General features: G+C 35.6%; 2 protein-coding genes across 6 annotated transcripts in view; both read left to right on the top strand.

Annotated features, from left to right (window-relative positions):
• Positions 1 to 353: 353 nt before the first annotated feature.
• The window catches only part of LOC127852873 (uncharacterized), a 106,829-nt gene continuing 88,763 nt past the window's right edge, over positions 354 to 18,419 (top strand). For 2 of the 4 annotated variants that reach the window (XM_052386888.1, XM_052386886.1), the window contains exons 1-4: positions 354 to 459; positions 4,540 to 5,128; positions 6,921 to 7,079; positions 7,479 to 7,881. In XM_052386888.1, the coding sequence (XP_052242848.1) occupies positions 458 to 459; positions 4,540 to 5,128; positions 6,921 to 7,079; positions 7,479 to 7,881 (1,153 nt within the window). In that variant the 5' untranslated portion in view covers positions 354 to 457. Of the gene's footprint in view, positions 460 to 706; positions 846 to 4,539; positions 5,129 to 6,920; positions 7,080 to 7,478; positions 7,882 to 10,470; positions 17,295 to 18,419 lie in introns of those variants that run through there. The other 2 variants (XM_052386885.1, XM_052386884.1) reach the window with 2 other exon arrangements.
• Positions 839 to 18,419, top strand: part of LOC127852874 (uncharacterized) — a 106,288-nt gene continuing 88,707 nt past the window's right edge. For both annotated transcript variants that reach the window (XM_052386891.1, XM_052386889.1), the window contains exon 1: positions 839 to 1,065. The gene's annotated coding sequence lies outside the window, so the exon portion shown is untranslated. The remainder of the gene's footprint in view (positions 1,066 to 18,419) is intronic.

The raw sequence follows: 18,419 nt of genomic DNA, 5'->3' as shown, positions 1-18,419 counted from the left end.
TCACTGTTTTACGGCCATCTATTTACCGGCTTCTCTGCAGTTGAGGATGGTTCCAGGCCATCTGTCAAAGTCTCATGAAGTCTTCAACCTTGAAGTAAATGAGTGATTTCCTACTAAACAACAATGTTTTCCCTACTACATGCACACAGAAACATTCTCAAATAAAGGCATGGCAAGTGCCCCTACAGAGAAGTGTGTCTGCTAATAAATGGTGTTCATGTTTTTAGAGAGTTTAGCACTCCAAACTTATTTAGTATATTGTAACCTTTAGCAAAATAGGGGAGGTAAACGCTGCGAGGAGTTGAACACTCTAAAATTGTCTACCTTTGATATTCAATACTTCCGCATTGCGAAATGTACACACAGTTAATTGGTCATATTTAGTAAAATTCGTTTAAAATGCATATTTTTAATAATCACGATCTGGAGATGTAATGTGTTTTTTTATGTTTTATTCATGTAAGTTGTTGGAAGGATAAACGTGGAAAGTCCTTGTGATAAACGTATATTTTAATCGGTTGTTTAAAATGTATGCACTTTCGTTTTGAAAACCTCCATTTTCTAAAAGTCAATGTTTTCACTTGAATATAATCAGACTTTGATAATATATTGTTTTGATACGATGTTAAACGATACTTGGCGGGCCGAGAAGGGATCTAGACGGAACTGAAAGTGATCTCGATAGATTCGCGGATGACCACAAGGACACTAAGGAAACACATCTTTAAATTGTAGTTGTATTTTAAACCGAATTATATAGTGTATTATTAATTTACAACTTGAGTTGTTAACTCATTGGCGACGAGGGAAAACGAGAACTTCATTAATAACGTGGTCAAGTTCAGGTAAATAGGAACTTCGTTGAATGGTCAGGAAAACATTCGATTTTTTGAGGAAACACTAAGGACAAGGAAATCTGCATTCCACGAGGTCGTTGTTAGCGGCTCATCCATTGCGGACATTTAAAATATCTAAATTGGTGAATTTTAGGATTCTTATCAATCGGGGTGGTGGTATATCGTAAAAATGTGTACAAACGTTGAAACCGAAACGTATTAAGGGGAGGTAATTATGCTGTTTACTTTTTAATTGTTCTTTGTTTGGCATCATGGATTGTACTTTTGTTTGTTTACTTTTTGAAGACCAATGTGGTAAAACTGGTATCATCAAAAGAAACACAATCGGTTAAACAAACGGTTAAAAGGCCTACTTTAGCTGCTGTTTTACATTTTTAAGCATCTGATATATTAAGTTTCACTCAAGTAGAGCAGTACAATTGTTATTCAGTTAAAGGGACTGTCCAACAGATTAAAGCGTCGTTCGACGCGAATCGATACTTTGGGAAACTACGAGGATAACTTATATAGCTAAAAATACCTCCGCATTTGACGCGAGCGTAGATGGTCGAGTGGTAAAGTCGGGAAACATTTTACTTCAAGCTTCCATTACTCTAGGGGTCAGTGATTCGAGCCCTGTGAAGGTGAACGTTTTTTCTTCTTTTTAGCTCCACTGGCCAGAGGCCAGCGGGGCTTATGTCATGGTCCTGTGTCCATCGTGCATGTGTCCGTGCGTCCGTCCGATTGTTAACTTTTTCTTTAAACATCTTCTTCTCCTAATCTACTGGTCCAATTCTGATGAAATTTCTTAGGAATGTTCCTGGGGTGAATCTCTTCCAAATTTGTTCAAATTATGCTCCTGGGGTCAAATTTGACCCTGCACTGGGGGGTCAAAAATTGAAAATTTGCTTATATAAGGCCTATTTTGTTAAAACTTTAAAAATCTTCTCGTCCATAACCATTGGGCCGAAGGCTACCAAATTTAGTATGTAGTGACATCTTATAGTCCTCTACCAAGTCTCTTCAAATTATGCCTCTGGGGTCAAATTTGACCCTGCCCCGGGGGTCAAAAATTGAAAATTTGCTTATATAAGGCCTTTTTTGTGAAATTTTAAAAATCTTCTTGTCCATAACCATTGGGCCTAGGGCTACCAAATTTGGTATGTAGTGACATCTTATAGTCCTCTACCAAGTTTCTTCAAATAATGCCCCTGGGTCAAATTTGACCCTGCCCCGGGGGGTCAAAAAATTGAAAATGTGCTTATATAAGGTCTATTTTGTGAACACTTTAGAAATTTTCTTGTCCATAACCATAGGGCCTAGGGCTACCAAATTTGGTATGTAGTGACATCTTATAGTCCTCTACCAAGTATCTTCAAATTATGCTCCTGGGGTCAAATTTGACACTGCCCCGGGGGGTCAAAAAATTGAAAATGTGCTTATATAAGGTCTATTTTGTGAAAACTTTAGAAATTTTCTTGTCCATAACCATAGGGCCTAGGGCTACCAAATTTGGTATGTAGTGACATCTTATAGTCCTCTACCAAGTTTCTTCAAATTATGTCCCTGGGGTCAAATTTGACCCTGCCCTGGGGGGTCAAAAAGTTGAAAATTTGCTTAAATAAGGCCTATTTTGTGCAAACTTTAAAAATCTTCTTGTTCATAATTATAGAGCCTAGGGCTACTAAATTTGGTATGTAGTGATATCTAATAGTCATCTACCAAATTTGTTCATGACTCGCAGATGACCCCCTATTGATTTTCAGGTCACTTGGTCAAAGGTCAAGGTCACGGTGACCCAAATTTTAAAATGGTTTCCGGATGTTAACTCACAAACGCTTATGCCTAGGATCATGAAACTTCATAGGTACATTGATCATGACTCGCAGATGACCCCTATTGATTTTCAGGTCACTAGGTCAAAGGTCAAGGTCACGGTGACCCAAATTTTAAAATGGTTTCTGGATGTTAACTCAAGAACGCTTATGCCTAGGATCATGAAACTTCATAGGTACATTGGTCATGACTCGCAGATAACCCCTATTGATTTTTAGGTCACTAGGTCAAAGATAAAGGTCACGGTGACCCGAAATAGTAAAATGGTTTCTGGATGATAACTCAAGAAAGCTAATACGCCTAGGATCATGAAACTTCATAGGTACATTGATCATGACTCGTAGATGACCCCTATTGATTATCAGGTCTCTAGATCAAAGGTCAAGGTCACGGTGACTCAACTTAGAAAAATGGTTTCCGGATGATAACTCAAGAAGGCTTACACCTAGGATCATGAAACTAAATAGGTACATTAATCATGACTCGCAGATGACCCCTATTGACGCTCAGGTCACTAGGTCAAAGGACAAGGTCACGGTGACTTTACACAGTAAAATGGTTTCCGGATGATAACTCAAGAAAGCTAATACGCCTAGGATCATGAAACCTCATAGGTACATTGATCATGACTCGCAGATGACCCCTATTGATTTTTAGGTCCCTTGGTCAAAGGTCAAGGTCACAGTGCCAAATAACGTATTCACACAATGACTGCCACTACAACTGACAGCCATATATGGGGGGCATGCATATTTTACAAACAGCCCTTGTTATATTTTGAGATGATTCTTTACAAAGAAAGATGCTACTATTGAATTTGTTATTAATGTGTGAAAGGCTCTTAAAAAGGAACCAGAGATTATTAACCCTTTGCCAAACACTAACATGATTTTACAGGTTTGTAGCTGACGACTTTATAAATAATTGTGATTAAGGGAGAAATTGCTCAAGATGAGCAATTTCTCCTTTTATCACAATTATTTCATCCCTACTTCAGATTCCATTACAATTTAATTGTCGTCTGCAACCTCTTTCAAATTGGGAATGTCCAAAATGTGTCGTTTGGTAAAGGGTTAAGGCATTTTGATTCATATGGGTCTTTTGAATCTGTTTCAAATCAAATGCGTAGATTTGATCTTCAGCATCTAAAAATATATGAAATAGACAGAACGACAATATCTTTTGGAGAGATAAATGTACTTACGTTATAAGCAAAGGACCTGTTCAACAATTTCCAGGCTTTTTAGTCCTTTTAGTTAACACGGTAGTAATTTTTTCCATTCATAAAAATGCTCACCCTTCCAACTTTAAGCGCCCAGTGGGACGAGGGATAGAAAGAGAAAGTCACATGCTTGAGTTCATTTCAACCCCTGCGCATTGCACTTTGGTTTTCGCAAAAAAAACAGTGGAGCGATACAGGGCCATCATGGCCCTCTTGTTTTAAATTGTATTCTTATTTTTTACTGGAGATTTTTAGTTCAAATGTTTATTTTTTTATCAATATAAAGCATTTGTAGCGGTTAATGACAAGCTTTGATACATGCCAAAATCTGTGGGACGGCCCCTTTAACATCTTTTGTTCATTAAAGTTCCTGACCTCGTTTACATTTAAGTAATTGCGTAAATAAATAGTTAACAAAATAATTGTTTATAATTAAGTAATTGTGTAGATACAGACTTTAGATTATAATTGTTCATTTTTAAGTAATTGTGTATATAAATAATTTACATAATATTTAAGTAATTTTTCGAAACATGTACTTGTAACATATTACAAATTACATAGTAGTCAAACAAACCAACTAAAAGGTTTTTATATTTAGTAATAATAACTCTAACTTTTACTGAAAATTAAATTATTTTGAAGGAAAATGTCGGACTACATTGATATCATTCGCAAGCCGGAAACCCAGAACTGGTTTAAGGCGGCCATGGGTATGAACATCACACGTGACTGCCTTCTCGACATTGTGAAAGAGATTACTCATGAACTGTATCATACCATCCGCAAAGAGATCAATAGAAAACACGGTATTCCGGAGATCAATGTCTGCAGTCAGTGTCACACTCCAAATGTTTTGACTTGTGACACCGATAATAAATGCTGCCATTATAAAAACGGAAGATGCGCATTTCATGACATTTATAAGCCTCGAAATTGCAGCGCTAATTTATGCAATGAAATATGTAAGGAAATTGTATGTCGTCACCGATTTCGCAATCGTTCAAAACCAAAAAGTTTTCAAGGCCCTACATGGGTAAACACAGATGCGTCTAAATGGTGCGCTGAACCCTGGCAGATTGCAAAATGCTATCTCTCAAAAGACGGATACAAGGACGTTAATAAAGAAGAAGAAGCCGACTTCAACGGCATAGTTAATATTATGTACAACTGTGAATTCTTTCAAATGTATTTCAAGGACGACCTGACACAAAAGGAAAATGTCTGCATCAAGGTACTATTACTGCAGAAAGTCTAAAAATTTATACATGATAATCTTTACAATTGCGATTTAAAAAATAATTTTAAATTATTTCGTACTTAAAAATAACTAAAAACATTTTCAGTTCACACGCAGGGGTATAATACGAATGAACTCCTTTCTTTTGACCCTGCCCCGTCAACCCGCATCCTTCCCTCTGACCCAGGTCCCATGATTTTATAATTGTTTAAGCCAATGTTCTATGATAATCTTGACAATAAAATACAATTAGCAAATCAATCAACCATCAAAGGGATCTCAGTGAGACTACGTTTACATTTTATGAAGAAGTGACTTGTGCCTGAGGTTAAATTATGGAGAATTGAGTAAAATAAATTAAAACAGAAGTGGTTTCTGTTAATAGTTTAATCAACTCCGCACTTGTTTATACAACTCATAACACCGTCATCATTTATCAGAAATAACGCACAATTGGCAGTTTTGACAAAATATTTACAAACGTAAACCAGCACACTTAAGTGTTCACGGTGTTTTATTAATGAATTTATCTGACTTTAAATAATATATTATCTTTAACCTGCTCTGCATGAAATAACTGATAAGCCTAATTAATTGTGCACTCTTTAATAGAGGCTGAAATGGGTTGTCGATTTTAAATAAGCTTCATTTCATTTATAAAAAGACAGTCCATAAAACCTTTATTTTTCTTCTTTGTTATTGATTGCAGATTATGGTGTTACTTTAAGAATTTTGATTCATTTAAATGGTACACTTTACAATGCATGTATATTTACTTTGAACAAATTGTAACAAAACAATATATGTTAAGTACCTTGTTACAACTTTTAATAAATTTAATTTAATAGTAGAGATTCCAAATCTGACCTGTAGACGAGCCTCAAAAGTATTGCCAGTGCCAGAAAAACATTTATTTTAGAAGAGATTTACTCTTTGTATTTTCTGATTCCTGAGTGTTGTAAAAATGGGTCAATTTACTTTCCAGAAGCATAACATAGAACAAGGCAATTAATCGAGGCATGATGTATGAACAATTTCAATAAATGTATTGACTCCTGACTGCCAATTCCAATATTCAACTTTGCGCGACCTGTACATTTGGGTACCTACTGACAGAGACAGCCAATCTAATTGATTTTGATCGGTCCATGTCCGACACAAAATCATTAAACGGAATAGAGGTCACTTCCACTATATGTATGTCCCATGAGAAGTTATCGCCCACATCGCCCTTACAGCTGGGGAACATGGGGTCTCTTTGTTTTGATATGGGGCTGACGCCTGTGATTTAGTATTATACTTTTTTTTAATATAATTTGCCACGTCAATGCTATATATATTATTTAATGTTTAGTTTTAACAACTGGATTATTTAAATAAAAAGGACACTTTCAGAATAATATTTTTCAATGACCATGACAATCAAGTATAGTAAAGAAATGTCAAGAACATTTATGGAATAAATATATATTTCAATAGATGATAACAATTCACAAACTATTTTATCGAACAATAATTTTGCAAAATATAAACAGTTGAAATACTTCATTTTATGATTCTGATTTAATGTCAAAATGAGTCTTAAACTATATGGTAAGTTTTAATCGACATTATCTTATGATTTTATGAATAATCATTTGTACATAATGAAGTTTAGAAATTTACTTTCTTGATATTTACTTTATTGGTGTTGAAATAATTAAAACGGAGGGATACACCAGTAATAACTAAGACATGCATTCACTCACACAATGGACAAATGGTTGAAGACAAGTTGACATTTCAGGCAAGAGATGTAAGGCAAGCTGTATGCCATTCCTCCACAATGTCCATGGCCAGCGACGACAGTGACAGAGCCATCGACACTCTAGTGGCGCTGTTGCAGAGCCTGAAACATTTCAACCATCAGGCTGCGTCGAAGACTGCAGTTGAGAAGCTAAAACAGGTTTGACAAAAGGGTATTGTATATGGTGCGCATTACAAATGGATTAATATGATTTGATAATGTATATTAGTAGCGCATTCTGCACTTCTTAACTCACCTTATAACAACGTGCTCATGGTGAGCTATAGTGATCGCCTTTTGTAAGTCGTCAATATTTTACTTGTTGGAACATTTGTCTCAATCATATATTTGTAGAGTTCAAAATCGGGTCACGTGAGGTCAACAACTAGGTCACTATGTAAAATAAGAAGAAAACTTGTTGAACCTCTTGAAGTCCGATGTATAGTTATATCTTTATAAAAACTTGGTTGGTTGATTTGTAAAAATGATATCGCAGCTCAGTTTATAGCAGTTTATGTATCGCAAGTGTATAACTATTGCACACGTATGTTTTCACAGCTAAAGAATGGAACGCTAGCAATAACTACTGAAGATGTTGCAACCACTTTTCAGCACTTGAAAGACAATTTGATTGCACAAATAAAAGAAGCTCTTGAACAAGAAAGGGATAAACTTGTCAAAGAAATGGTGGATGCTTTAAATGAAAACATAAGTAAAGCACTTGAAACAATACAAAGGAAAGGCGATGACGTTCTAAAAACTGTACAAACGAAAGAAGTTTACATACTTGAAACGGTACAAAGGAAAGGAGAGGATGTACTGAAAACTGTACAAAGTACAGGAGATGACGTACTTAAAACGGTACAAAGGCAAGGAGATGATGTACTTAAAAAAATACGAAGGAAAGAAAATGAAGTGCTGAATAAAAAGAAGAATGCAACAAGGAACAGCACACTATCCGGTAGGTACTATGCATGTTTATAAACAATGACATTTGAGTAATTTTAATATAATGGCAAATTCTTATTTTTTTCTAGCGTGTTCAATTATTAAGATATTAACATGATCAATGGAAATAACCTGAATCACTTTAATAATGTATCCTTGTTTTCCTATTTATTCGTGAAAAGATGATTTTGTGACCAGAGCAATGTTCTTATCTCCAGTCAACATCCCTTTAGATGTGTATTCGTTCGCGCCGGTAAAAAAATAACGCAGCATTATATTTAAAGTGATATTATGGGCTTTTTTCACTGTTGAATTGAGCTGGAAAGAACTTAGGTCAAAAGAGTTTGTTAAAATGTGGTAACTGACCAATTATCTACAACTCATCTGGCTACTAGTTGTTCATAAAATATACATATTATATTTGATATTTTAAATGATGATATTCAAATGCATTATTTTTCTATTTCCGGGATATTGTTTTGGTATGTTGATGCTGCATTAATAAATATAAGTGTATACACACCAAACATAAACAAGGGCTGCGATAGACACCTATGAACATCGCATATACTGTTAGATGCCCATAACATCACTTTAAATCACCTCTCTATAACGGAAGTTTCCAACAATGTAAATGTTACGGCAGAATTATGATGATTAGAAGATATTCTCTCTCCTTATCATTTCAAAACACTGATGCAACTGGGCTATTTTTTATAATATATTTCTTTGACCAAAGATAAGGGTTATACGACAAAGAAACAACTCGTTTTAAAAGCCTTGATTTTATGCTCTTATCGATATGTTATATATTTATAAAAATTGTAACCGCATTTTTTTTATTAATACAGTGTTTGAACAAAGTTCTCCACCCATTTATAAGAATTGAACTGCAGTGTTGGAGTAAATTCAAAAAAGGGAATATACTAACCAGCCTTTCAGCGTGATAATATCCCTCCTTTTTATGCCCCCGGATCGAAAGATCGGGGGTATATTGTTTTTGGCCTGTCTGTCTGTCATTCATTGTGTGTGTCTCAAAACATTTTTAATATTGAAAATAGCAACTTGATATTTGGCATGCATGTGTATCTCATAAAGCTGCACATTTTGAGTGGTGAAAGGACAAGGTCATCCTTCAATGTCAAAAGTCAAAAAATACAATCCAAAGGAAGTAATAAGCTTTAAAAGGGAGATAATTTGTCAAACTGTCAAATGATGCATTGAAAATTTATTTTAAAGCGGCGCAATAGGGGGCATTGTGTTTCCGACAAGCACATCTCTTGTTACTTAAAAATACTTAGGTTAAGGTGTTAGTGCAATTAGATATGTTAATGTGTACATGCAACAAAAACATAACTTCAACAGATATTCATTGACACAACTCACATGTATTTGAGATCATCATGCATGGTCACAAACTCATATTCTGACCTGAATTGGGTTACATTTGAGACCAATAGAGTCAAGGTTACTTTTGTAAAATAATAGATAAAATTGTTTGCTAAATTACTTCAGTCGGAATGTAGCTTTTGTGCAGCAAGGTCAATGGCATTGATAATAAAATATACAAAAAGAGCTCCCGGACAATAACTTTAGCGATGATGAGGGTGTTGTTCTTTGTTTTGTTTGTATGTAGTTTTTATGCAGACCTAGAGTAGGATTGAATTACATGCTAGTTTAGTCAATGTCATTTTTATTAACAAATGGACAAAATGGTTTTTGCTACCTTGAATTGTTATGAAGGTATTGAGCTGGAATGTTTGGACTGAGTGCGTGGGAAATCCACATTGTAGTGTATACATATTCAGCTTTAAGTTTGCATATACTATATAACTACTATAGCCATATGGCATCAAGTATGTATTTAAGGTAAGCATATTATGTGAATATAAAAAAGGACTTTAAAACCGGATGAATAGTTTAGCGCGTTGTCTTTGGACAGATTAATTACTGAAACGTGTTTATATTGTCTGTACTCACTGTCTCATCCAATCATCATCATCATCACTGTCATCGTGATAAAATAAAACATGAATACAGCAGCAACAAAACAGCATTACCCGCCATGTGTATGTCTTTATTTTAATGTGTTGCTCAGCTTGTTTCTTTTTTTCTGATGTTTATTAACAAATTAACTTTTTTATTATTACTACTCATAACTTAATTTTATATTTGAACGAACGAACTTGTTTTTGAACGGGAAAGACTGAGGGGAAACAATTATGTTTCAAACGTTTTTTTCAATACAAGCACGTACAGTCTAAAAAGGAATAACTATAGCGTTAATATTTAAATTTAGAACATATGTGTGAGTTTTTTTGTGGTGAATTCTTTTGAGTCTGTTTATAGTTTATTCGTGTTTATTGATCGGAAATTTGTAGGTACAACGTGATTTGACAAATACTAGTATTTCTAGGAATGCTATGTAACGTGTAAAAGCATTAAAATGAAATATTTTAGACAATTTTGATGAGAACGACCATATGCTGCAACTAAAAAAATCATCATAATAATCATGATCATTTTCCTAATCCTCGAAACTAGAATCTACAAGCAGGTTTCGTAAAATAGTTATATATAATTACAATTGCATTTTTGGCAGAAATCCAGTCGTGGTTAACCGAACAGTACCGTGAAAGGTGTGTCGCGTCGGTGTCGATGTTAGATCCTGACATAGATGTACCTTTAGAACGGATCTACGTTCCCCCGTCCATCAAGGAACTTAAGAGAGGCCAAGACGACAGACAAGGCGGGAGTAAAACGGACAAGACTTCAACGATGGAATCAGACGTGAATTCCTACAAAGAATTGCTGAATCGTGATGGGAATCCGTTAAATACAATTTATATCCAAGGCGATCCGGGTTGTGGTAAAACGACGTTTTCAACAAAGCTAGTTCTTGATTGGTGTAAGGCCCATTCTGACAATGGTGCCAGTACTAAGAAAAAAAGGAAAGCCACAACCAGAGGAAAGGCGTCAAACCGAACAGGTTTCAGCGATCTTGACACTTTGCGAGACTACACATTTCTGTTTTTTGTGTCATTACGTGATTACAGTGGAACCATGTGTAACGTCAGTCAGATGGTCGAGGAAGCCATAAAAAGCAACAAACTACCTTGGGATGACAGTGTCTGGGAACATAAATGTATTGTTCTGACAGACGCTGCAGACGAATGGTGCCATCCTGAAATACCCTTCCCACCGCCATGTGACTCTGCGTGCAAAGACCGAGGTATGCCACTGTATTTAAAGCGAAGAAACATTACCAACATTATAACCGCACGACCATGGAAACTTGCAAATCTAAGCATGAGCGATACGTTGACGCGTATTTTCGAAATTTCCGGCGTTACAAACTACGAAACCTTGGCGAAAAATGTAATTAAAGTTTTAACTGAGAAGGGCGGTATTTCTGATCAACAATGCAAATGTATTGATTTCTTGGAGAAAATAAAGGTAAAAAGCTTGCACAATCTCATCACAATACCAGCTGTTTGTGTGCAGTTAGTTCATCAGTTTTACGTTGGGCGATTGATGGAAGGTTCACTATGTGCTATATACATTAATATGCTAGATATGCACATAGCCAAGGGATTGCAAAAACTTCAAATTAAAGAATTTGACACTGAAGAAACTTGTTTTGAGGAAATTACACAAATATTTGGTACAGAAACAACTGAGTATCTGCGGGGAAATTGGTCGCTGGTTCGCTCTGCAAGTGTACTTGCATTTAAAACACTAACAGACTCTAATAAAGAATCTTCTCTAGTATTTTCGGAAAACACAATCACAAACCACATGACGAAAACAAAACTTGATTACTTACTTCAGACAGGGATTATCACAAAGAAAAAAGCGTTGGCGCTTAGCTCGCGAAAGAATGTTCCATACATGTTTGTACACAAAACAATTCAAGAGTTTCTAGCGTCGTTGTATATTGCAATGAATCAGACGGACATTGAAGACATCCTGAACGTCATACAGTCGGTGTATTGTGATGCTGATTCTATTCTGGATATTGGCCAGTTATTTATCTTCACGTGTGGAATGTGTGCTCCAGCGGCTGAAAGAATGTCACAGCACATCATGGATGTCATAACACGCGACTTTGAAAACAAGCTGCATTCTATATCAGATCTAAATTCGACGACTTATTTTGCACAACAAATTATATTGGATGGCTTTTTTGAAAGGGTGGCGAATAAACAGCCGTGCTTAGAAAAAGTGACGCTCAGTCATGTTAATTTTGAAATGAGAAGATTAAGGAAAACGATGCTTTAAAGACGTTACTCGATATGAACATAGCAAACATCAATTGATACAGGATTTTTTTACTCAGCTCAACAGGAATCATCATATTGTGTACATATGGTGTACAGGAAATTATTTCGCAATCAAGAGAAACATTGTCGTATATGCGGCATATGGGCAAGGGTCCACTTGACTTACAGGATCTAAAACTCAAGTACTTAAAGTGTTTTGGAATCAATTGTGATATAAGTAATTTAGACTGCACCTATATGCACGTGTGTGAAATATTTGCATTAACACTTTAATCAGTTGAGCGCATCTTTCAATCGATGTCTGTCACTGGTAAAAATATTAGACGTCTAAAGCTGAGGTCTATTGCAGTACCAATTGATCTTCTCTGTTCAACTCTTCCAAACCTGACAACTCTACACACACCAATATTAGAACATACAAACATTTCGGATACACAGCTCTACTACCTTCCCAAATCGATCAGAAAGGTAGTTTATACTCTCTTTAGTGTTTCCGGTCAAGATGTAAAGGCGATGGTGCAATGGTCAAAGTCACCGGACGCGTGTGTGTCTTGCGAATTGGAGTCCCTTGCATATGATGAAGATGAGACGGCTATTTTTCAATGGATGCAGCAGCAGGACAGCATTGATATTTTGCGATGTGAATTGAGAGATCATCTCTATATTTCTTGGAGCACCATTTTATCTAAGTGACAGTTATCAAACAAGTTGTCACAGATTCAAGACGATAAGAACAATCAGAGAACGACATAACACTTAGGACGTTGACAACATTGAACATTTAAATTCGATTCATAATTCGAAATTGATTAAACTATACGGGATATAAATTCGAAAACAAGAAACATTTTGATGTGTTTTTCCCTTTTTTGTTCTTAAAACGCTATGCCGACGCGCAATTAGCTAATATAAATTACTAAATGATTCACGCAAGCGTAAACCTGTAAACACTTTAATGTTAAATATTGAGCTTTCACTATAGCGTGTATTTATTATCATTTTGTATACAACTTCATGCTGTACATACTATTTGAAAATCGAGTGAATTGTGTACGAGTTCGTGTATGGTCCGTGGTGGTTTGTATCTCACGGAACACGGATTCATGCTATTGAACTCGTCCTTCGAGAGTTTAAATATACGCCACGGACATATGTTACTACAAGTATGTTTTATATATTATGTTAACAAGTCTTAAAGTAACCTATTCCGTGTGACAATATAATGTGCTGTTTTGTGAAATATATGCAATATGTTTCATTGTAAACACTCCGTTAGATGTTAACGACACATGTACCTGTTATATTTGTAATCATGTGTCATTTATGAATGCAATGAACTTACTATACACTTGGAGGAACTTCTAACTATAAAATGTGTAAATATAATTGTCTCATAAACGGCAGATTATACCACAGTAAATGTGAGGTTAAATCTTGTATTATGTCAGGATTGTATTTGAACGTGCTCACTCTTTTCAATAATCAATAAATGCGCGCGGAAATCGCTGCAGGTGTAAGGACTCACTATTTTTATTTAATTGTACAGATGTTTTAACTTATAATGACATTTTCCAAATAAGCATTGTTTATTCTTCTCTTCACAGTTTTAGTTAAATCTGTTTCCAAACATGAATCATATCTGGTTAGCTCCACTGGCCAAAGGCCAGCGGGGCTTATGTCATGGTCCTGTGTCCGTCGTGTGTGCGTCCGTGCGTGCGTCCGTGCGTGCGTGCGTTAACTTTTTCTTTAAACATCTTCTTGTCCTAAACTACTCGTCCAAATCTGATGAAATTTCTCAGGAATGTTCCTGTGGTGAACCTCTTTCAAATTTGTTCAAATTATGCCCCTGGGGTCAAATTTGACCCTGCCCCGGGGGGTCAAAATATTGAAAATTTGCATATATAAGGCCTATTTTGTGCAAACTTTATAAATCTTCTTGTCCATAACCATTATGCCTAGGGCTACCAAATTTGGTATGTATTGACATCTTATAGTCCTCTACCAAGTTTGTTCAAATTATGCCCCTGGGGTCAAATTTGACCCTGCCCCGGGGGGTCAAAAAATTGAAAATTTGCTTATATAAGGCCTATTTTGTGCAAACTTTAAAAATCTTCTTGTCCGTAACCATTGGGCCTAGGGCTACCAAATTTGCTATGTAGTGACATCTTATAGTCCTCTACCAAGTTTGTTCAAATTATGCCCCTGGGGTTAAATTTTACCCTGCCCCGGGGGGTCAAAACATTGAAAATTTGCTTATATAAGGCCTATTTGTGCAAACTTTAAAAATCTTCTCGTCCATAACCGTATGGCATAGGGCTACAAAATTTGGTATGTAGTGACATCTTATTGTCCTCTACCAAGTTTGTTCAAATTATGCCCCTGGGGTCAAATTTGACCCTGCCCCGGGGGTTAAAAAATTGAAAATTTGCTTATATAAGGCCTATTTTGTGCAAGCTTTAAAAATCTTCTTGTCCATAACCATTGGGCCTAGGGCTACCAAATTTGGTATGTAGTGACATCTTATAGTCCTCTACCAAGTTTGTTCAAATTATGCCCCTGGTGTCAAATTTGACCCTGCTCCGGGGGGTTAAAAAATTGAAAATTTGCTAATATAAGGCCTATTTTGTGCAAACTTTAAAAATCTTCTTGTCCATAACCATTGGGCCTAGGGCTACCAAATTTTGTATGTAGTGACATCTTATAGTCCTCTATCAAGTTTGTTCAAATAATGCCCCTGGGGTCAAATTTGACCCTGCCCCGGGGGGTCAAACAATTGAAATTTTGCTTATATAAGGCCTATTTTGTGAAAACTTAAAAAATCTTCTCGTCCATAACAATTGGGCCTAGGGCTACCAAATTTGGTATGTAGTGACATCTAATAGTCCTCTACCAAGTTTGTTCAAATTATGCCCCTGGGGTCAAATTTGACCCTGCCCTGGGGGGTCAAAAGATCGAAAATTTGCTTATATAAGGCCTATTTTGTGCAAACTTTAAAAATCTTCTTGTCCATAACTGTATGGCATAAGGCTACCAAATTTGGTATGTAATGACATCTTATAGTCCTTTACCAAGTTTGTTCAAATTAAGCCCCTGGGATCAAATTTGACCGTTCCCCAGGGGTCACAAAATTGAACATATGCTTATATTGGGCCCATTTTGTGCAAACTATAAAAATCTTGTCCATAGCCATTGGGCCTATTTCTACCAAATTTGGTAGGTAGTGACATCTAATAGTTCTCTACTTAGTTTGTTCAAATTATGCTCCTAGGAACAAATTTGACCTTGCCCCAGGGGTCACAAAAATGAACATATGCTTAAATAAGGCCTATTTTGTGCAAACTTTAAAAATCTTATTGTACTTAATTATAGAGCCTAGGGCTACTAAATTTGGTATGTAGTGATATCTAATAGTCCTCTACCAAATTTGTTCAAATTATTCCCCTGGGCTCAAATTTGACCCGGCCCCGGGGGTCACAAAACTGAACATATGACGTTTACCAGTGGAGATTACTGCGGCCGTTTGACCAACAACAACATCAACATCTTGTAAACATGAGATAAAACCCTGTCATTTAGTGCCATTTTAGGTCAGATGGTGACTGCTTACAAAGGCATTGAAGTAAGAACATGTTATGAATGTTTTTCTTATAAACTGAAAAAAGTCGGGTTTTATTTAAATATGTCGAAAGTGACCATATATTCGGATGAAAATATTTTGGATGACATGTTAATTTCATGTCTTTTTTGTAGTGTTAAAACCAGTTTAATAATATATTATTGATTTTAAAAACACAACTTCCATGAACATAATTATTTCAAGGAAAGTCAATATATGATACTGCACGGTAAACTCAAACTTTGTATCCAAGAGAAGGTGTTGAAATTAATGAAGTGCAATGTTCTTAACTATCGTATATGCTGCTTTTTAATAACTAATGATTCATTGTTCCATTTGTGAATAGTGACTGATCATGAATTGTTGAAATGATTGTCAATTGCTCAACAATCCATATATATTTCTGACCATTTTATAATTTTCTTAATGCAAGTTATGAATTGATCTTAGAAGTCAAATGTATTACTTAATTAAATACATTTATAAATATAAAGAAATAATCTTTAGATTATCATAATATTCTCAGGCCTGTTGGTCTTAGGGATGTGTGGGTTGAAGAGTAATTTCTCCTTTTATCACAATTATTTCTACCCTACCTGATCATTTCCTTCATATTCCATTTTAATTCAATTGACGTCTGCAACCTCTTTCAAATTGGGAAAGTCCAAAATGTGTTGTTTGGTAAAGGGTTAAGGCATTTTGATTCCTATGGGTCTTGTGAATCTGTTTCAAATCAAATAAGTAGATTTGATCTTCAGCATCTAAAAATATGTGAAATAGAAAGAACGACAATATCTTTTGGAGAGATAAATGTACCTACGTTATAAGCAAAGGACCTGTGCAACAATTCCCAGGCTTTTTTGTCTGTTTAGTTAACACGGTAGTAACTTTTTCCATATATAAAAATGCTCACCCTTCCAACTTTATGCGCCCAGTGGGACGATGGATAGAAAGAGAAAGTCACATGCTTGAGTACATTTCAACCCATGCGCACTACACGTTTTTTCGCAAAGAAAAAACAGTGGAGCGATACAGGGCCATCATGGCCATCTTGTTTTTAATGCGCATGATTTGTGTAATGACAAATTGTGACGTATATAATACACTTGCGTTTCTTCTCAGTATACGCTGCTTTCCTAGCAAGTCCTTGATCCGACTATGATTTAAGGAAGTGGTTAAAATATAACATTAAATATTTTAAAGGGGCCTTTTCACAGATTTTGGCATGAATTGAAGTTTGTCACTAAATGCTTTATATTGATAAAGGGATCTAAAAAGCTCCCGTAAAAAATCAAGAATGAAATTAAAAAGAGAAATAAAAGTAACCCTCAACAGGGCTCGAATCACTGACCCCTGGAGTCCTGGAGTAAAAGTTGTTCACTTACACCACTCGGCCATCCGTGCTCATACAATGAGGGGTGTATTTTATACTTAATATAAACAATCCTCGAAGTTTCACAAAATATAACGACAACAACATAATTTTCGCTTTAAATTGAATCGATTAAACTTGCAAAGTTAACTCTGTCCCATTAGTCTATTGTTTATTAGTTTCGATCACTGAATACCGTTTTCAACTTAAAACAATGTCATATGTCATCACGTTGTAAGATACGAGATATTTAAGATGATATGAGCCTCGTTCTGGGAAAACTGGGCTTAATGTCAAACGCGGGAAGAGTCATCCCATTATAGCGTGTGAAGTCCGCACAGAGCTTCCGTCTGAATGGATGGTTTCGTTTAAATGAGGTCCCTTTAAAACTAAAATCCAGTTTAGGCGGAAAGAGTCGCCCTTGATACGTCTAAAGCTAATCTCGGACAACGATTTACGCACTTGCTTTAAGCCCCGGTTTCCCAGAGCGCGGCTTCATACATGTTCCATTGTTATTCAACTTTAAGTTGAACTGTAACTTCTGTTATAGCTGAAGGCATAAGTAAACCATAAATAAATTGAAAATCGAAATTCCATTCCTGATTCGAAATTGCTAAAAATATCCAGATTTATACACGCGAAAAAAAGAATAATGTTGATTATTTTTTTCTTTAATTTATGTGCCGACTCCAAATTTGCTAAAAAAATTATTTACTGATTCTCGCAAGATTAAAAAACAATATGTACATTTTTCAAACAATACCATTTAATGTACAATAATGAGCTTTCGTTTAACTGTGTATTTATTATCGTGAATTTATAGAACTTAATGATGTACATACTTATCAAAAACGAGTGCAGAGCTTATTGTTTACGAGTTTCTGTTTCGTCTCTGGTGGTTTGTATCTCACGGAACGTGACTTTATGCGAATTGACTCGTCCTTGGAGAGTTTTTGTACGCAACGGACATAGGTTACTACACGTAGTTTGTATAAAATGTTTTCCAGTTTTTAAGTAACCTTATCCATGTGACAATATATTTGCTGTGTTGGGCAGTATACGCAATATAATATTAATTATAAACTTCCCTTTAGATGTTAACGACACGTGTATCTGATTATGTGTGTAGTCATGTGTCATTTATGAATGAAATGAACGCACTATACACTTGGAGGCACTTCTAACTATAAAATGTGTTATTAGAATTGTCTCAGAACCAGCAGATTCTATCATAGTCAATGTAATGTTTTATCGTATAATATGTCAGTAGTTTTATTTGC

This window comes from Dreissena polymorpha, chromosome 12 (genome assembly GCF_020536995.1).
Source record: "Dreissena polymorpha isolate Duluth1 chromosome 12, UMN_Dpol_1.0, whole genome shotgun sequence".
Classification (NCBI taxonomy): Eukaryota; Metazoa; Mollusca; class Bivalvia; order Myida; family Dreissenidae; genus Dreissena; species Dreissena polymorpha.
Note: the sequence above shows the minus strand (reverse complement) of the source record. Positions and strands in the feature narration are given on the sequence as shown.